The 14,822-nt window shown below is 39.2% G+C and overlaps 1 protein-coding gene across 2 annotated transcripts in view; it reads left to right on the forward strand.

Annotated features, from left to right (window-relative positions):
• Positions 1 to 480: 480 nt before the first annotated feature.
• Positions 481 to 14,822, forward strand: part of LOC139465114 (homeobox protein dve-1-like) — a 48,819-nt gene continuing 34,477 nt past the window's right edge. The window contains exons 1-3 of one of the 2 annotated variants that reach the window (XM_071246892.1): positions 481 to 599; positions 717 to 822; positions 12,444 to 12,741. In XM_071246892.1, the coding sequence (XP_071102993.1) occupies positions 739 to 822; positions 12,444 to 12,741 (382 nt within the window). In that variant the 5' untranslated portion in view covers positions 481 to 599; positions 717 to 738. Of the gene's footprint in view, positions 823 to 12,443; positions 12,742 to 14,822 lie in introns of both variants that reach the window. The other variant, XM_071246836.1, reaches the window with a different exon arrangement.

Raw genomic sequence — 14,822 nt, forward strand, 5'->3', positions numbered from 1 at the left:
AAATTTTACATTCGTCAAAAAATTAAACACTGACAAAGCCTGACACATTATCTGTCATGAGAAAGTAGTTCGACCAGCTGCTGCAAACCTAGATATAGCCAACTCGTACTGACTACGTAATAAGGTAAAATGAGACAGGCAAGGGAGACAACTGCTTACAGTGATGACTGATCCGGTACACAGTTCAGCATGCTAATCTTTGCCCCAATTTCTTGGATCAACGTGAATTGTAACCGTCCGCACTTCCACATACAAAACGCCCACCAAAGGCGGCTATTGAAACAATCTTCCACACACATGGCCGTAATGGTTCGAAATGCATGAACATATATGCTGTTGAAAAATCAGAGCATGGACGAACGCTTTAGAAATGTTTGCAGTTGTTGATTCTGGAACTATGTTTCCTGACGCAGGCACATCACTATTTACATGCGCGAGGAGGCCGCTTAATCCTCTTAGGATATGTAGCTTTATCTGAGAGGGAGGGTAGCACTGCCTTGTAATGTCTTCATGTGCCTCTCGCAGGACCCAAATACGTAACTTAGACACTTACAACCATGACTATTGGGAGGCTACAAATTACGAGGACATGTCAACTTGTGAGTGTGCGTTTCCCGTGATTTGAGCGACCGAAAACGATAATCCATCCCTGCATATTGTGTCTTAGAGGAACTCTTTGTCAAGCGGCCATTATTTCGGCTGCTGGTGTATTTCAGAAAAAACGTCAGCTTCACCGAGATGGACTTCCATGCGGCGATGGAGACTTTTGCCGAGGCCTGGGTCGCTGCTAACACTCAAACGGCGGTAAATTCAGATCCCCAGGTAAGGCATCCAACTTGTTGAAGTTTTCGGTTTGTGTTTACCTCTTGTGAGAGGCAAGTGACAATGTCATCCTTCAAGCATACGACAATGTTTATTTTTGGTGAAGTTCGTAAACATCATTTTGTTTGTCCCTCAAACAAGCACAGCACCTGTTTGTATTCTTAGACTTGTTTTATTTTAAAGTTAAACACATTAACATTTCCATATAAACTTATTTTCATATGCATTTAAATCCCTTTAATTAAGGTATCAAACGCACGTATTAAAGATACATGGATTTGAGATGTCCAATGTAATACTTGAATATTTTTTTATGAAACGGTATTGAATGAAGTCATTTTTAAATATGCTATGAAAAATGTTAGATAAACAATTTTCCAGTTCAAAGGTCCATTATGCTTAATTCTGGCTGATCATTTTTGCTACAGCTATCCTTCTAATCTATTATTCAATCAATAAACAACCAAATGTGACCGATGACTTATATCTAGTAAAAATGATTCTGACAAATGAAGCAGATTTCTGCTACCCATTACATATCCTGTATTACATATATATTATGATGTATATTGGTATATATTAAATGTGAATATGCACATGTTGCATGTAATATAGCTGTATGTAAACATTGATCATATTGACATACAGTAAATTACATGGAAATTATGACCTGGGTGGTATTAAACAATATAACATCCATTTTGACAGATCAGTGCAATATTCTCACAAGTCTGCTATAGTTATTAGTGCATGATCATGCAGTCGCCCTGCAATCCCCATGTTGATGATGAGATGATCTGCTGTATGTTATCTGCTTGTAATGTGGTGTATATTGTCACATCTGCTAATTAAAGTTGATAACGATTTTGTCCCATCTTCTGAATTATGTATACACACCAGTTAATTATGAGGTACCAAATGGAATATTGATTTGAAATGCACTGAAATTAATCATCAATCGAAAGTTAAAACTGTATCAGTTTTTCTTCTTCCCTCTAAGCTTTCGAATCAAACTTGAAAACCTATCTGTTCAGAAAAGTGCACTGCACAACCCCTATGAAGCACTGTGAGCAACTACGATGTAGATGGATGTTAACATGAGACATGGAGATTATTATAATTATTATTGTTATTATTATTAACAGATTAAACTAAATAATATTATCAATGATGACAATGCTTGTCATTTGAAAGGAGTGTCTTATGTTTTGACTTTCAACTACTGTATAACTTGTGTCTGAGGAAGACCGTTGTCATAACTATTTAAGTAGATGTTTTTCGGAAGATATATACTTTCTGACAAGTTATTAGTTGTAATATTTGACTCATTTGTGAAGAGAACCACGAAAACGGATTTGTCCGTTTCATTTACTTGTTTTTCAACAACAAGAGCATCTCTGTTACAATGGTAGACAGTACTAGACCCCATGTGTTACGTGTTACATCCACATAAACATGAAGTATATAAACTATTGTCTTACGTAAAATCACTTGTCTCTACCGAGCAGCCGATTAGTCGTGTTTAACCCCGTGTTATGCATGTGGCCATTCAGTTGAGTGGTGATGGTCAGTTGTGTACTGGACCATGTCAGGAGCCCTGGTCAGGTGTGAGGTCGGGTTAACAACGTGTATTAGGACAATTTGGAGACCTTCCTGTGCTTAATTGCTTTTGTGTGCCTGGACGTTCTCTGATACTGACCTCTACTACAAGACTCAACACCCATACTGTTACTGAGTTGTTGGCTGGACTCATTATGAGAGGTTAGACTTACTTTGTATACATGCCCTGGTGCAGAAACAGGGTAGTTAATACCAGCATAGCATTTCCCATAAACCTCTATTGTAGCTGGGCAGTGGGGTAGCCTTATGGTTAAAGCATTTAGTCATAATGCCAAAGGTGGGTTTCACCGAAGTGGCAAACGTCTGAGACCTGCATCACTTCGGGCTTTCCTCCCACATTAAGCTGACACGCCGTGATATAACTGGAATAATGTTAAAAGCGGCGTTAAACCAGACTCACTCACTCACCATAATGCCAAAGGCCTGGGTTTGATTCCCCACATGGGTAAAATGTGTGAAGCCCATTTCTGGTTCCCCTGCTATGATGTTGCTGGCATATTGTCAACAGGACCTTAAGACCATACTCACTCGAAAGTTAAAAAACAATTAGCCATGTCAGTGGATGACATGATTTTGTGCTACGTCATGTCTCAGGAGGTGGTATACAATACACAAAGTTTCATATAAATAAGAAATCACACAAACATTCTGATGTTGTTATTAATGACCATGCCTCTACAGTGCTTGCAATGTTTGGGAATTACTTGTTCTTTTGTTTGATGTATGTTTTTTGCCTCATGATCTTGTTTGAAAATGATTAATTTTGGTAGAGATGGTTCAACCGAAAGTATGTTAGATGCCATGCAGGAGTTGTCATTGTCAGTGTGAGCATCTGGGCATGCAGCAATTGATCAAGCTATCAATGCATTGCAATTGTCCTTGGCTGTTGGCAATACATCGATGACAGGGCAAAATATCAAAAGTGGCATCGATACTGCACTGGTCCATCGGTAGTTTTAGTAGATTAAATTACTGATTGTGAACATGTTGCAATCTACTGATGTTTGGAAATTGTATTAGGAGCAAGGCCTTGACATCAGTGTTCAAGTTGAATAGAGCCAGCATGTACTATTGTTAGAGTAAGTGAGTGAGTTGGGTTGAACGCCACTTTTAACAGTATTCCACTTATATCGCGACGTGTCAGCTTATTGTAGGAGGAAAGCCCGAAGTAATGCAGGTCTTAGATGTTTACCACTTCGGTGAAACCCACGAGCACGGGTATGGTACTGACAAACCTAGAAACATAATCGGAGCGAACCGGGATTCAAACCCACAATAATAGGTTTCTGGCGTGATCAAGGGACGCCACTATGCAGAGCGAATCGCGGCGCCTTAGACGACTGGGCCACCTGTAATCTCCCTGAATTGTTAGAAGGTAGAGGTGCTCCTCAGTTAATTGCAATTCCCTGGCATTAGTGCACCAAGTCTTAGTCTCCAACATTAGCCACTTGTCTAAGGGCTGGATCTAGATGTCTTTAAGCCTTATAAGCTTAGCTAATTAAAGTCCATATCTAACACCATTTAAAGGATACAGAAATATAGTATGCAGTAAAAATATTATCCCCTTGTCTGATTTGACAGAGGATATAGAAACATATTACCCCCTGTCTGAATTGACAGAGGATATAGAAACAAATTATTCCCTGTCTGAATTGACAGAGCATATAGAAACATATTACCCCCCTGTCTGAATTGACAGAGGATATAGAAACATATTATCCCCTTATCTGATTTGACAGAGGATATAGAAACATATTACCCCCCTGTCTCAATTGACAGGGGATATAGAAACATATTACCCCCTGTCTGAATTGAGAGAGGATATAGAAACATAGTACCCCCCTGTCTGAATTGACAGAGGAGATAGAAACATAGTACCCCTTGTCTGAATTGACAGAGGATATAGAAACATATTATCCCCTTGTCTGAATTGACAGAGGATATAGAAACATATTATCCCCCTGTCTGAATTGACAGAGGATATAGAAACATATTATCCCCCTGTCTGAATTGACAGAGGGTATAGAAACATATTACCCCCATGTCTAATTTGACAGAGGATACAGAAATATATTATCCCCCTGTCTAATTTGACAGAGGATATAGAAACATATTATCCCCTATCTGATTTGACAGAGGACATAGAAACATATTATCCCCCTATCTGATTTGGCAGAGGATGCAGAAACATATTATCCCCTGTCTGAATCGACAGAAGCCCCAGTCCCATTCCTGTCATGGGTACAATGTGTGAAGCCTATTTCTGGTGTTCCCTGTCATGATATGGCTGGAATATTGCTGGAAAGTGGCATAAAACTCCATTCCCTTGCTTGCTGAATTAGGGTTCTTTATTCATTTATATATGATATGTTTTCTGTCTACAGGGTTTTAGTGCATGTATATCCAGGTTCAATAGTTTGATCGAAGCACATGGCATGATCCCAGAGATAAATTTATCACTACTTACACAAAACCTAATTATTGATGAAACATTTTTGCTGAAACCCTCCAGTGACTTACTTTACCTGCTTGATAAGACATAAACAGTATCAACTGTGAACAATATCAATTAAGTGTAGATACTGTGATGCACTATACTTTCCCAGAACCTGGACCACTTCATTGACATTTTGACAAGACATTTTTTTAAGGAGAACTCTTTATGTTGTATTTTCCCTGTAGGACTGAAATGGGTATTGATTGGTCACAATGACGTTGTGTGATAAGTGGGTGACCAGATTAGATGCCAATATGTGACTGACTGGTGATAGTGCATCCTACCTTGATGTGCTACAGATAATGTACGCTATAGACTTGATAATGTGCCTGTTTTTTTATAATGTTTCTTTTTGATAATGGTGTTTCTTTGGCAAAATGTTGGAGACCCACTGTCACAAAGAGCTAAAACAATTTAAATTATCTGTGACACTCTGGTTCTTCTATAAATTAGTTTTACAGACCTGCCGACTTGGCATAAACTAATGAAAATTCTCTTTCTCAGATGTTGTTACAATGTTAGAGTCACAGTGGAAGATAGTTACAATGTAAGAGTCACTTAGGATGATAGTTACAATGTAAGAATCACAGTGGAAGATAGTTACAATGTATGAGTCACAGTGGAAGATAGTTACAATGTAAGAATCTCAGAGGAAGATAGTTACAATCTAAGAGTCACAGTGGAAGATAGTTACAATGTACGAGTCACAGTGGATAATAGATACAATGTAAGAATCACAGTGGAAGATAGTTACAATGTAAGAGTCACAGTGGAAGATAGTTACAATGTAAGAGTCACAGTGGAAGATAGTTACAATGTGAGAGTCACAGTGGAAGATAGTTACAATGTAAGAGTCACAGTGGAAGATAGTTACAATGTAAGAGTCACAGTGGAAGATAGTTACAATGTATGAGTCACAGCAGAAGATATTTACAATGTAAGAGTCACAGTGGAACATAGTTGCAATGTAAGAGTCACAGTAGAAGATAGTTACAATGTATGAGTCACAGCAGAAGATATTTACAATGTAAGAGTCACAGTGGAACATAGTTGCAATGTAAGAGTCACAGTAGAAGATAGTTACAATGTATGAGTCACAGTAGAAGATAGTTACAATGTAAGAGTCACAGTAGAAGATAGTTACAATGTATGAGTCACAGTGGAAGATAGTTACAATGTATGAGTCACAGTAGAAGATATTTACAATGTAAGAGTCACAGTGGAACATAGTTGCAATGTAAGAGTCACAGTAGAAGATAGTTACAATGTATGAGTCACAGTAGAAGATAGTTACAATGTAAGAGTCACAGTGGAAGATAGTTACAATGTATGAGTCACAGTCGAACATAGTTACAATGTAAGAGTCACAGTGGAAGATTGTACAGATGAATGTACTCTAGGTTAACCTGAGAAGGAATCCTTGTTGAGGACAAGTACAAGAGATTATATAAAAAGTAAAGATTTGGGTTAAGTTAAGAATAAAAATAATGTTGTCCTCGGTTGTGTGCAATCAGTTTGAGTAATCCCTGTGTAAGCTGTAAGTGCATTTGTGTCTAACAGTCCAGCATGTCTGTCATGTTGTCCTGGGTCAAAGATCAACAGAAGGATACATTGTCAGACTGGGGATTTTAGCTACAGTGGTTAACTGTTTTGATGAAGAAACATTTGTTGCATCAATCATGGGATTTCTATATGCTGTTTGGCATTTTGAAGAGTAATTTTTAAGTCTGATTGGTGTCATACAAATACACTACCCAACGTTTGCTAAGGACCACACCTTTGACTAAAGATGACTGTTGTGTTGGTGTTTGTGCAAGTGTTGGTGTACTATACAATGACTTGATTTTATTTGCTTTCTTTTTTGTTTTCATACAAAATAATGCTATCTGAAAAAGGCCTTCCCAAAAGAGGAACGATAGAATGTAAAATCCCTCATCCGTGATAAGTAGTATGATGATAATTGTAATATCATCATAATATTTAACGTTTAACAGCAAGGGCATACATACAGGTCAACATTAATATCTTCAACCTTATTAAAATAAAAGAATCATAGAAAAACAAACAAAACAATTCAAGAGTCTGTACTTTGATTGGAGTTTCTTCACCACAAGAGTACACAGAGGGGAGATAACTCTGGATCATGTTTGCACTTTGTAAACATTTACATTATCACATCCATACCCACACAGGTGTTAAAAGATGTTATTTGATGTTACCCTGCCTGTCACTGGGCATTGAGATAAAACAGGGACTAGGTGGCACAGTATGTATACTGTGTTTGTGTAAGGTACTTCAACCAGGGTGGTGCGGTAGCCAAGGGGTTAAAGCGTTTGCTCGTCACACTGAAAGGCCTAGGTTTGATTCCCCACATGGGTACAATGTGTGAAGCCTATTTCTTGTGTCTTTTGTGACATAAAACCGTACTCACTCACTCACTCACTCACTCACTCACTCAATCGCTTGCTAGTACAAGCAGCTACATACACATGCATGCATTTCACTATATAAGTACAACTGGTGGTAGCGACATCCCTGTATTATCCATACATTTCTAGATAGTCTGAGAAATGGCAACTCTGAGAAATGGCAACACATTGTTTAAAAGCATTCCCTAAATATTCCCTTAATTCCTAAATAATTTGTGTTCTCTTTTAGATTGTGCTACCAGTTGTGTAATTTATCGAAGTTTTGATCTGCTTCAATATTATCACTCCGTCCTTGGATGGCAGCTGTTGCCATATGGATCAGCCTTGGATTAGTATGTATATGATTATTGTGGCACTCTCCACAGCACAGGCTGAAAGGAGCTGCATGCATGAGTTTAAAAAAATAGGAAATTTATTGATGTTATGCACAGATGCCCAAACGTTATGAGTGTGTCCATTGGGGATGTTAGTTTTGAGAAGAGATATGCCATTGATTGGTAGGTATTTGTAAATGCTTGACATTATGAAAGGAATCTCGTATCACTGTGTCACTTGGTATATAGACCTGTTCTGGTACCATATGGTTCAGTGGGATGAAAAGGTAGCTTGCTATAAGCAGTACTGATGGATATCCAGTGGGAGTATTGATAGTTGGGTAAGCCCACATACCTTCATGTAGAGGGAGTATCGATAGTTGGGTAAGCTGTACACACCTTCATGTAGAGGTACCGCCTCTGTGGTCTAGTGGTAGAGCGTCCGCCAGGAGAGCGGAAGGTCCGGGATTCGATCCCCGACCGCGTCATACCAAAAGACGTTAAAAGATTGTACTTGTTGTTACCCTGTCTGGCGCTCAACATTTAAGGGGCTAAAACAAAGACTTGTCGGCTCGGAGTCAGTATACTGTGTCTGAGTGGGGTATTCATGTTAAACTGCGACATGGTATCGCAGTGAGCTAGCACTATAAATCGGCATCAGTCCGGACGAATACAAGCAGCCACACACATACATGCACATCGTTATGTAAGTGCAATAATCTTGGACGCGACGTTAAACCCCATTTCACCTCACCTCATGTAGAGGTACTTTCGATAGTTGGGTCAGCTGTACACACCTTTATGAAGAGGAAGTATCAATAGTTGGGCAAGCTGTACACACCTCCATGTAGAGGTACTACCGATAGTTGGGTAAGCTGTACACAACCTCCATGTGGAGGGAGTATCGATAGTTTTGTAAGCTGTACACACCTCCATGTGGAGGGAGTATCGATAGTTGGGTAAGCTGTACACACCTCCATGTAGAGGGAGTATCGATAGTTGGGTAAGCTGTACACACCTTCATGTAGAGGGAGTATCGATAGTTGGGTAAGCTGTACACACCTTCATGTAGAGGGAGTATCGATAGTTGGGTAAGCTGTACACACCTTCATGTAGAGGGAGTATCGATAGTTGGGTAAGCTGTACACACCTTCATGTAGAGGGAGTATCGATAGTTGGGTAAGCTGTACACACCTTCATGTAGAGGGAGTATCGATAGTTGGGTAAGCTGTACACACCTTCATGTAGAGGGAGTATCGATAGCATGGGGAATGAATGGATGACGGGGTATGAAGGATTACAGACGATGCCTTAAGTATTAGTCAAGGATGATTGGCTGACAGCTGTTCCTTTTGAACATTTAATGAAACTTGGGATAAATGACTTTTCTGTAATTAAATCCAATAAAGTAAATACCAGTAAGAATCCTAAAATAACATGGCTGATGTTGTGAGCTACAGGTGAGATGCCTGCTGAGGTGGCAACTCTTCAGTAAGTTTAATAACCCCGACGTATGTCAGTGAAGTGGCCACCCCTCTGTGGGATGGGATACATACGTGGACCTGTAGTAGGTAATATAACTGTTATCATATATAGGATAATATTTGGTGTGCTAGATGGTTAACCTGAGTAGTATGTTTGTCCATACTAATGTTATTTCTAATATTCCCACGGTTGGGGTTTACGTTTTGGGTTCAGTGCCCAGTTATTTCTAGATTGGTGATTTATGATCATGTGACCACAATGGCTCTTCACTAAAGCCACTGCTTAGATGATAACCAAGGGAACATCTGCTGTAGTTTGTTGTTTAACTCAGCAATATTCCAGCTATATGACGGCAATCCAGACAATCCAGTGATTGACATCATGAGCATCAATCAACACAATTGAGATACGATGACATTCATCAACCAAGTCAGCGAGCCTGACCACCCAATCCCGTTAGTTGCCTCTTACGACAAGCATAGTCACATCTTACGGCAACCTATTCTCTAATCGGATCCTCATGGGTCACATCTGCCAAAGGCTTCTACCTCAGTGCTGCAGCAATGTCATGTACAGATTTACTTCCCTTAGATGTGTAAGGATTTGCTGATCATGGGCTTGAATCCTTGACTCTCCCTATTTATATCTGTCATTTATGTTTCTGTATCAAACCATACCCACCTGTTCATGGTTTTCAACAAACGTCTTCAATCTGCACCACTTTCGGCTTTTCTCCCACCTCTGACATTTTGTGATATTACTGAAATACTGTACAAAGCGGCGTTAAATCCATCTGATTGACAACTGCCTCATTGAGAGTGTCCACAGTTGGTGTGGACCAGTGATCACTGTAGCTGGTGCAGTGTGATCTCTCCCTGATACCAGTGTTTTTTATAACCTTATCAGATACCTGTGCTGACATACCCCACTAAACCTGAGCTCATTAATGCCAGGACATTTATCTCACAAATCATGATCGATAAGTTTCTTATTTCTAAGTGGTTTAATTTCGAAAGGTGGTACGGTTGATTCAGATTGTATACACTTTACAGGCTACTGGTGGCCCAGTCATCTAAGGCGCTGAGATTTGTGCAGAGTTGCTTCCCTTCAGCATGCCAGGAGCCCATGATCATTTCTTTCATATCACACAGATTCGTCATTTTGGTTTGTCAGCATCATACCCATGCTTGTGGATTTCACCAAAATGGTCAATGTCTAAGACTGCTTCACCTCGTGACTTCCTCTTGCATCAAGTTTCCATGCCATGATCTAACTGAAATACTATTACAGCGGTGTTAAACCTCACTCACTCATCATGCAATCTATCATACACCTTAAGCACATTGGGATGATCTAGTAGATAAGGTACTTTCCAAAGCCTCAAGTTTGATTCCCCACATGACTACAATGTGCAAATCCCAATTCTCTGCTGAAATATTGCTGAAATATTTCTGAATGTGGCATACAATCTATCCCACTCATACGTCTGGGATATTGCTGACGACCACTTCTTTAATCAAACACTACTACAAGTGATTTGTTTGAAGATTAAGAAAATGTGTAGTTATTCCATGATTCAGAATTATCGATTTTCATTAAAACAATTTTTTCTCCTTTCTAAAAGTTGGCAGTTAATTAGTTTTGATTTTATTCAATCTGTGGTGTAATAACAAGATAGTTTACTTAATGTGCTTGAAGGCTGTAATTTACCTGGGAGATGGATAGAGTGTACATGATAGTTAGTATATATGAGTGGTACTCATGGTGTTTGCCTATCAAGAGTTAGAGTCTTGTGATAGAGCACCTGTTCATGACATCAACAGCCACATGGATTATAACACAATCAACATCCATCTTTCACTTCAAGTTTTAACAAAAGAAAGTTAATCATGTATATCTGTACTTAATGTAGCCCAACTGATGAATTGCTCTTTTTGATAACATTTCAGACTCAAAGAAAATCATAAAAAGACACAAAGCTATAACAAAATGGCTAAAAATTACATAAATTGCTGGAATTTGTCATGTTTGTAAGAAAAGTAAGATCTATGTCACTTTATGATCTGACCTAATCTGTTAGTCGATATGTTGCCTTTGATTTGCCGTCGGAAGCACATGGCTCTACTTAAAGACAAAATCTCTTTAGAGCTGGTATTGAATTCCATTATTGTTTTGAGTGGCAACTGACAGCAGTAATACCTCAGTGACAGAAGACTCCAGCTGTTTCACTCTCACAGCTACCTTGTATTGTAGTTGTGAAGTTGTTGGACCCGGGTCGTGAGGTGATGTGGAATTGGTGACATGGCAGTTCCTGGCAGGTGGTTCAGTCTGAGTGACCTCCCCTCTCTTGACTTAATCACGAAATGGTTTTCTTAATCACATATGAATAAGGATATTCATGATCAAATATTTATGACTGTGAAAATGAAACATCAGTTTAAAGTCTTAAAACATTACACCTATCCGACCCCCACCTCTCCCCCTCACCAATTATTCAATACCGATGTATCCTTCTGTAGCTTAAAAGCTGACAATGTAATTAGCTCCTTGAACTCTAATAAACACTATAATGACCAAAGATATTATGATGTACAGAAACACAATGAAAATGTTTGTTCAATTTTTTGCAAAATTTGCCAAATGGCCACAAAAATCAAATCATGTTGTTCTGCCGGTATTAAAGCATGAGATAATTAAACACAGTGTCGTTGTACGGCTTCATATCTCATTTGATGTGTTTGGAGATGGACTTGTGCACAAAATTGCACCTTTTGTGATTTCAAGTTCAAGTTGATTTTGTGCTTTCATTTTGTTTTGAGTATAAGGGGCAGTCGGGAAGACTAGTGGTTAAAGCATTCGCATGTCAGTGTCACGCTAAAGACCCAGGTTCGATTCCCGACATGGGTACAAAGTGTGAAGCCCATTTCTGGTGTCCCCTGCCGTGATATTGCTAAAAGCAGCGTAAAACCAGCGTAAACCATACTCACTCACTCACTGTTTGAGTATAAAATGTTTGAAAAATACTATTTTAGATTTGTATTTCTGGTGCATTTTTGGCAACAATTCCATCTCAAAAGACATGCTGCTACCTGATCTTTTGACCTTTGTGACATCTTTGTGCTCATGTTTTATTAGCCATGTGTGTCTTCCATAAGCCATTTTTGTTTGTCTCCCATAAGTCATGTTTATTTGTCTTCCTTAAGCCATGTATGTTGGTCTCCTAAGTAATATTTTTGTTGTTGTTTTATTTACAATGATTTGTTTGTTTCTTGTCAGGCCCTGAAGCAGACGTCTGTGGAGGACCTTCCTACCCTCCTTCCGAAGGACCAGCTCGTGGAACGTGGCCAGGGCGGGAACAGTAACACTGGGCCTGGGGGCGGTAATACAGTACCTGGGGGCGGCACAGCGGTACCCGGGAGCGGCAATATGGTCCCAGGCGGTGGCAATACAGGACCAGGGGCAGTCAACACTGGATCCTCTGGGGCAAGTAATGGACCTATTGGAGGCAATGCCAACAGAGCTGAAAAATCTGCGAGTCCCAAGAAACCAGACACAACAACACAGGCCAGTGGGGGTGAGTAACCTTGGAAACACTACTTATATAAACTTAGGGATGAACAAATAATCATGGGTGTCCCGTACCAATTCATCACGTCGATCATAAGGACCTTTTATTTCTACCGAATTGGAAAACATACTTTGATCATGACGTAAACGATGATTCTGACACAAACGACTAACATTGCATAAACGATGATCCTGACACAAGCGATGATCCTGACACAAGCGGTGATCATGACACAAGCGATGATCATGACACAAGCGATGATCCAACATGTGATTGGAATTCCACTTTTTGACTTTATGGTGAGGTGAACTTGTGACACAAGATGTATACATACTACACAATACAACCGATTCTTTCATGTTACTATAGTTAATCTGTGATGCCATGAATGACAACCGACCGCCATTTCGTAATGTTGTTGTCTGAAGGTGTTGTGTGTTGTCAAGACTGGAAGTAATTAATAGACATATTAGTACTGCTTGATAAAGTATCAGAAACACGATCCATCTTACATACAGATAATTTAATATGAAACTTACCATGGATCTCTCCCTCCTCCCCCCGGTGACATTGTTGACATAACATATTTCCTGTAATAGATGCCTTTCATAGTTTGTGATTAAAAATGACCATTTCCTGCGAATGTACCCTTTTTGAATTTGGGGTTTGGTTTGGTGGTGAGTTGCCGCTGTGCCAGCTGTGACTCGCCTATATGGAAGCCATGTTGTTACATTTGTTTGTAGGGCTGAAAGTTATCATGGACGATCCCAGTAGAAATAGTGTTAGCATATCTCACAAATCCAAATTTGCTCTTTGTGACCACAGTTAGAATAATGAAACTGTCAGCTTGGTCCCTGGACGTGATTGCTCCTGATGTGAACATGAATAATTGAAATGCAGTAACCGTGTAGCATTATTAAGAATGTGTGTTACCATGGTTACATGTGTATGACTATTTATCTGCTTCACTTTAATTCTTTTGATATTCTATATCTAAACGATAGCAATGGTACGTTTTTTAATGTCTTCTCTGAGACTGTTAAATCCTGGATACATGAAACTGGGGTGAGTGAGTGAGTAAGGTTTTACATCGCCTTTTACAGTATTCCAGCGAATACACCAGAAATGAGCTTCACAGTGTGTACCCTTCTATGGAATCCAACCCAGGCGTTCAGTGTGAAGAGTGAATGCTTTAACCATTAGACTATCCACCTTACTTAGCTGAGGTTTGTGGAGATGGTCTATGTATATGGACATATGCTTATTGGGATAGCTGTGTTGAAACTCTCATGTGGTTACTTCTTTTTTATAAATGCTTGAGGTGTTGTTTCTCTGTGCAGTAGGTAGGTGTTAACTATATATGTATCACATTTGTCTCCTTTAAAACAATTGGCCCTAATGATAAAGACAGTTCTTTTGTAGTTTAATGTGAATGTCGTTCAATATTGCTCTTTGAATTTTAAAAGAATTGCCGTTTCAACCTGTAATCGGCTGGGTTTCACCCCATGTCGATATTTATGTGATTGTTTTGACGTGTTTAAGCATTCACTACATTGAATGATTGATTTGTGAATGTTTTGGATAATTTTTTTAACTGTTTTTTTTTTCAAATGTGATCAATCAATATGTTTAAGTTGATATTGTCCACAAAAATTCAAGTTGGCTACAGAGCTCAACGTTTGGAGTTTTTGAAACGTTCCAGTATTTACGTATTTTCTTGTGTTAAATGTGTTAAGTTCAAATCTACAGCTAACATAGATTTTCTTTGAAATCACTGAATGATGATCTTCCCATTCTTTGCCAGTTCTTAGTATTAGCAATACTTTCTTTTATTCATCTGAGCGACTTGTGGAGTTCCGGGTAAGAATATAGGTCCCCAGCTACATAATGATAATGCTTGTCATTAGAGGTGGCCAAATGGATCGAGTGGTCAGTCTCGATGACTTGTCATTGTATGCCAATATGGTGGCTTGATGTTCATGATGTCAATCACTGGATTGTCTGGTCCAGACTCAAATATTTACAGACCGCCATCTTATGGATGGAATATTGCTGAGTGTGTCAATCGGCAACAAACAAACTTATTT

Source organism: Haliotis cracherodii, unplaced genomic scaffold (genome assembly GCF_022045235.1).
Source record: "Haliotis cracherodii isolate W230 unplaced genomic scaffold, xgHalCrac1.p SCAF_1, whole genome shotgun sequence".
Lineage (NCBI taxonomy): Eukaryota > Metazoa > Mollusca > Gastropoda > Lepetellida > Haliotidae > Haliotis > Haliotis cracherodii.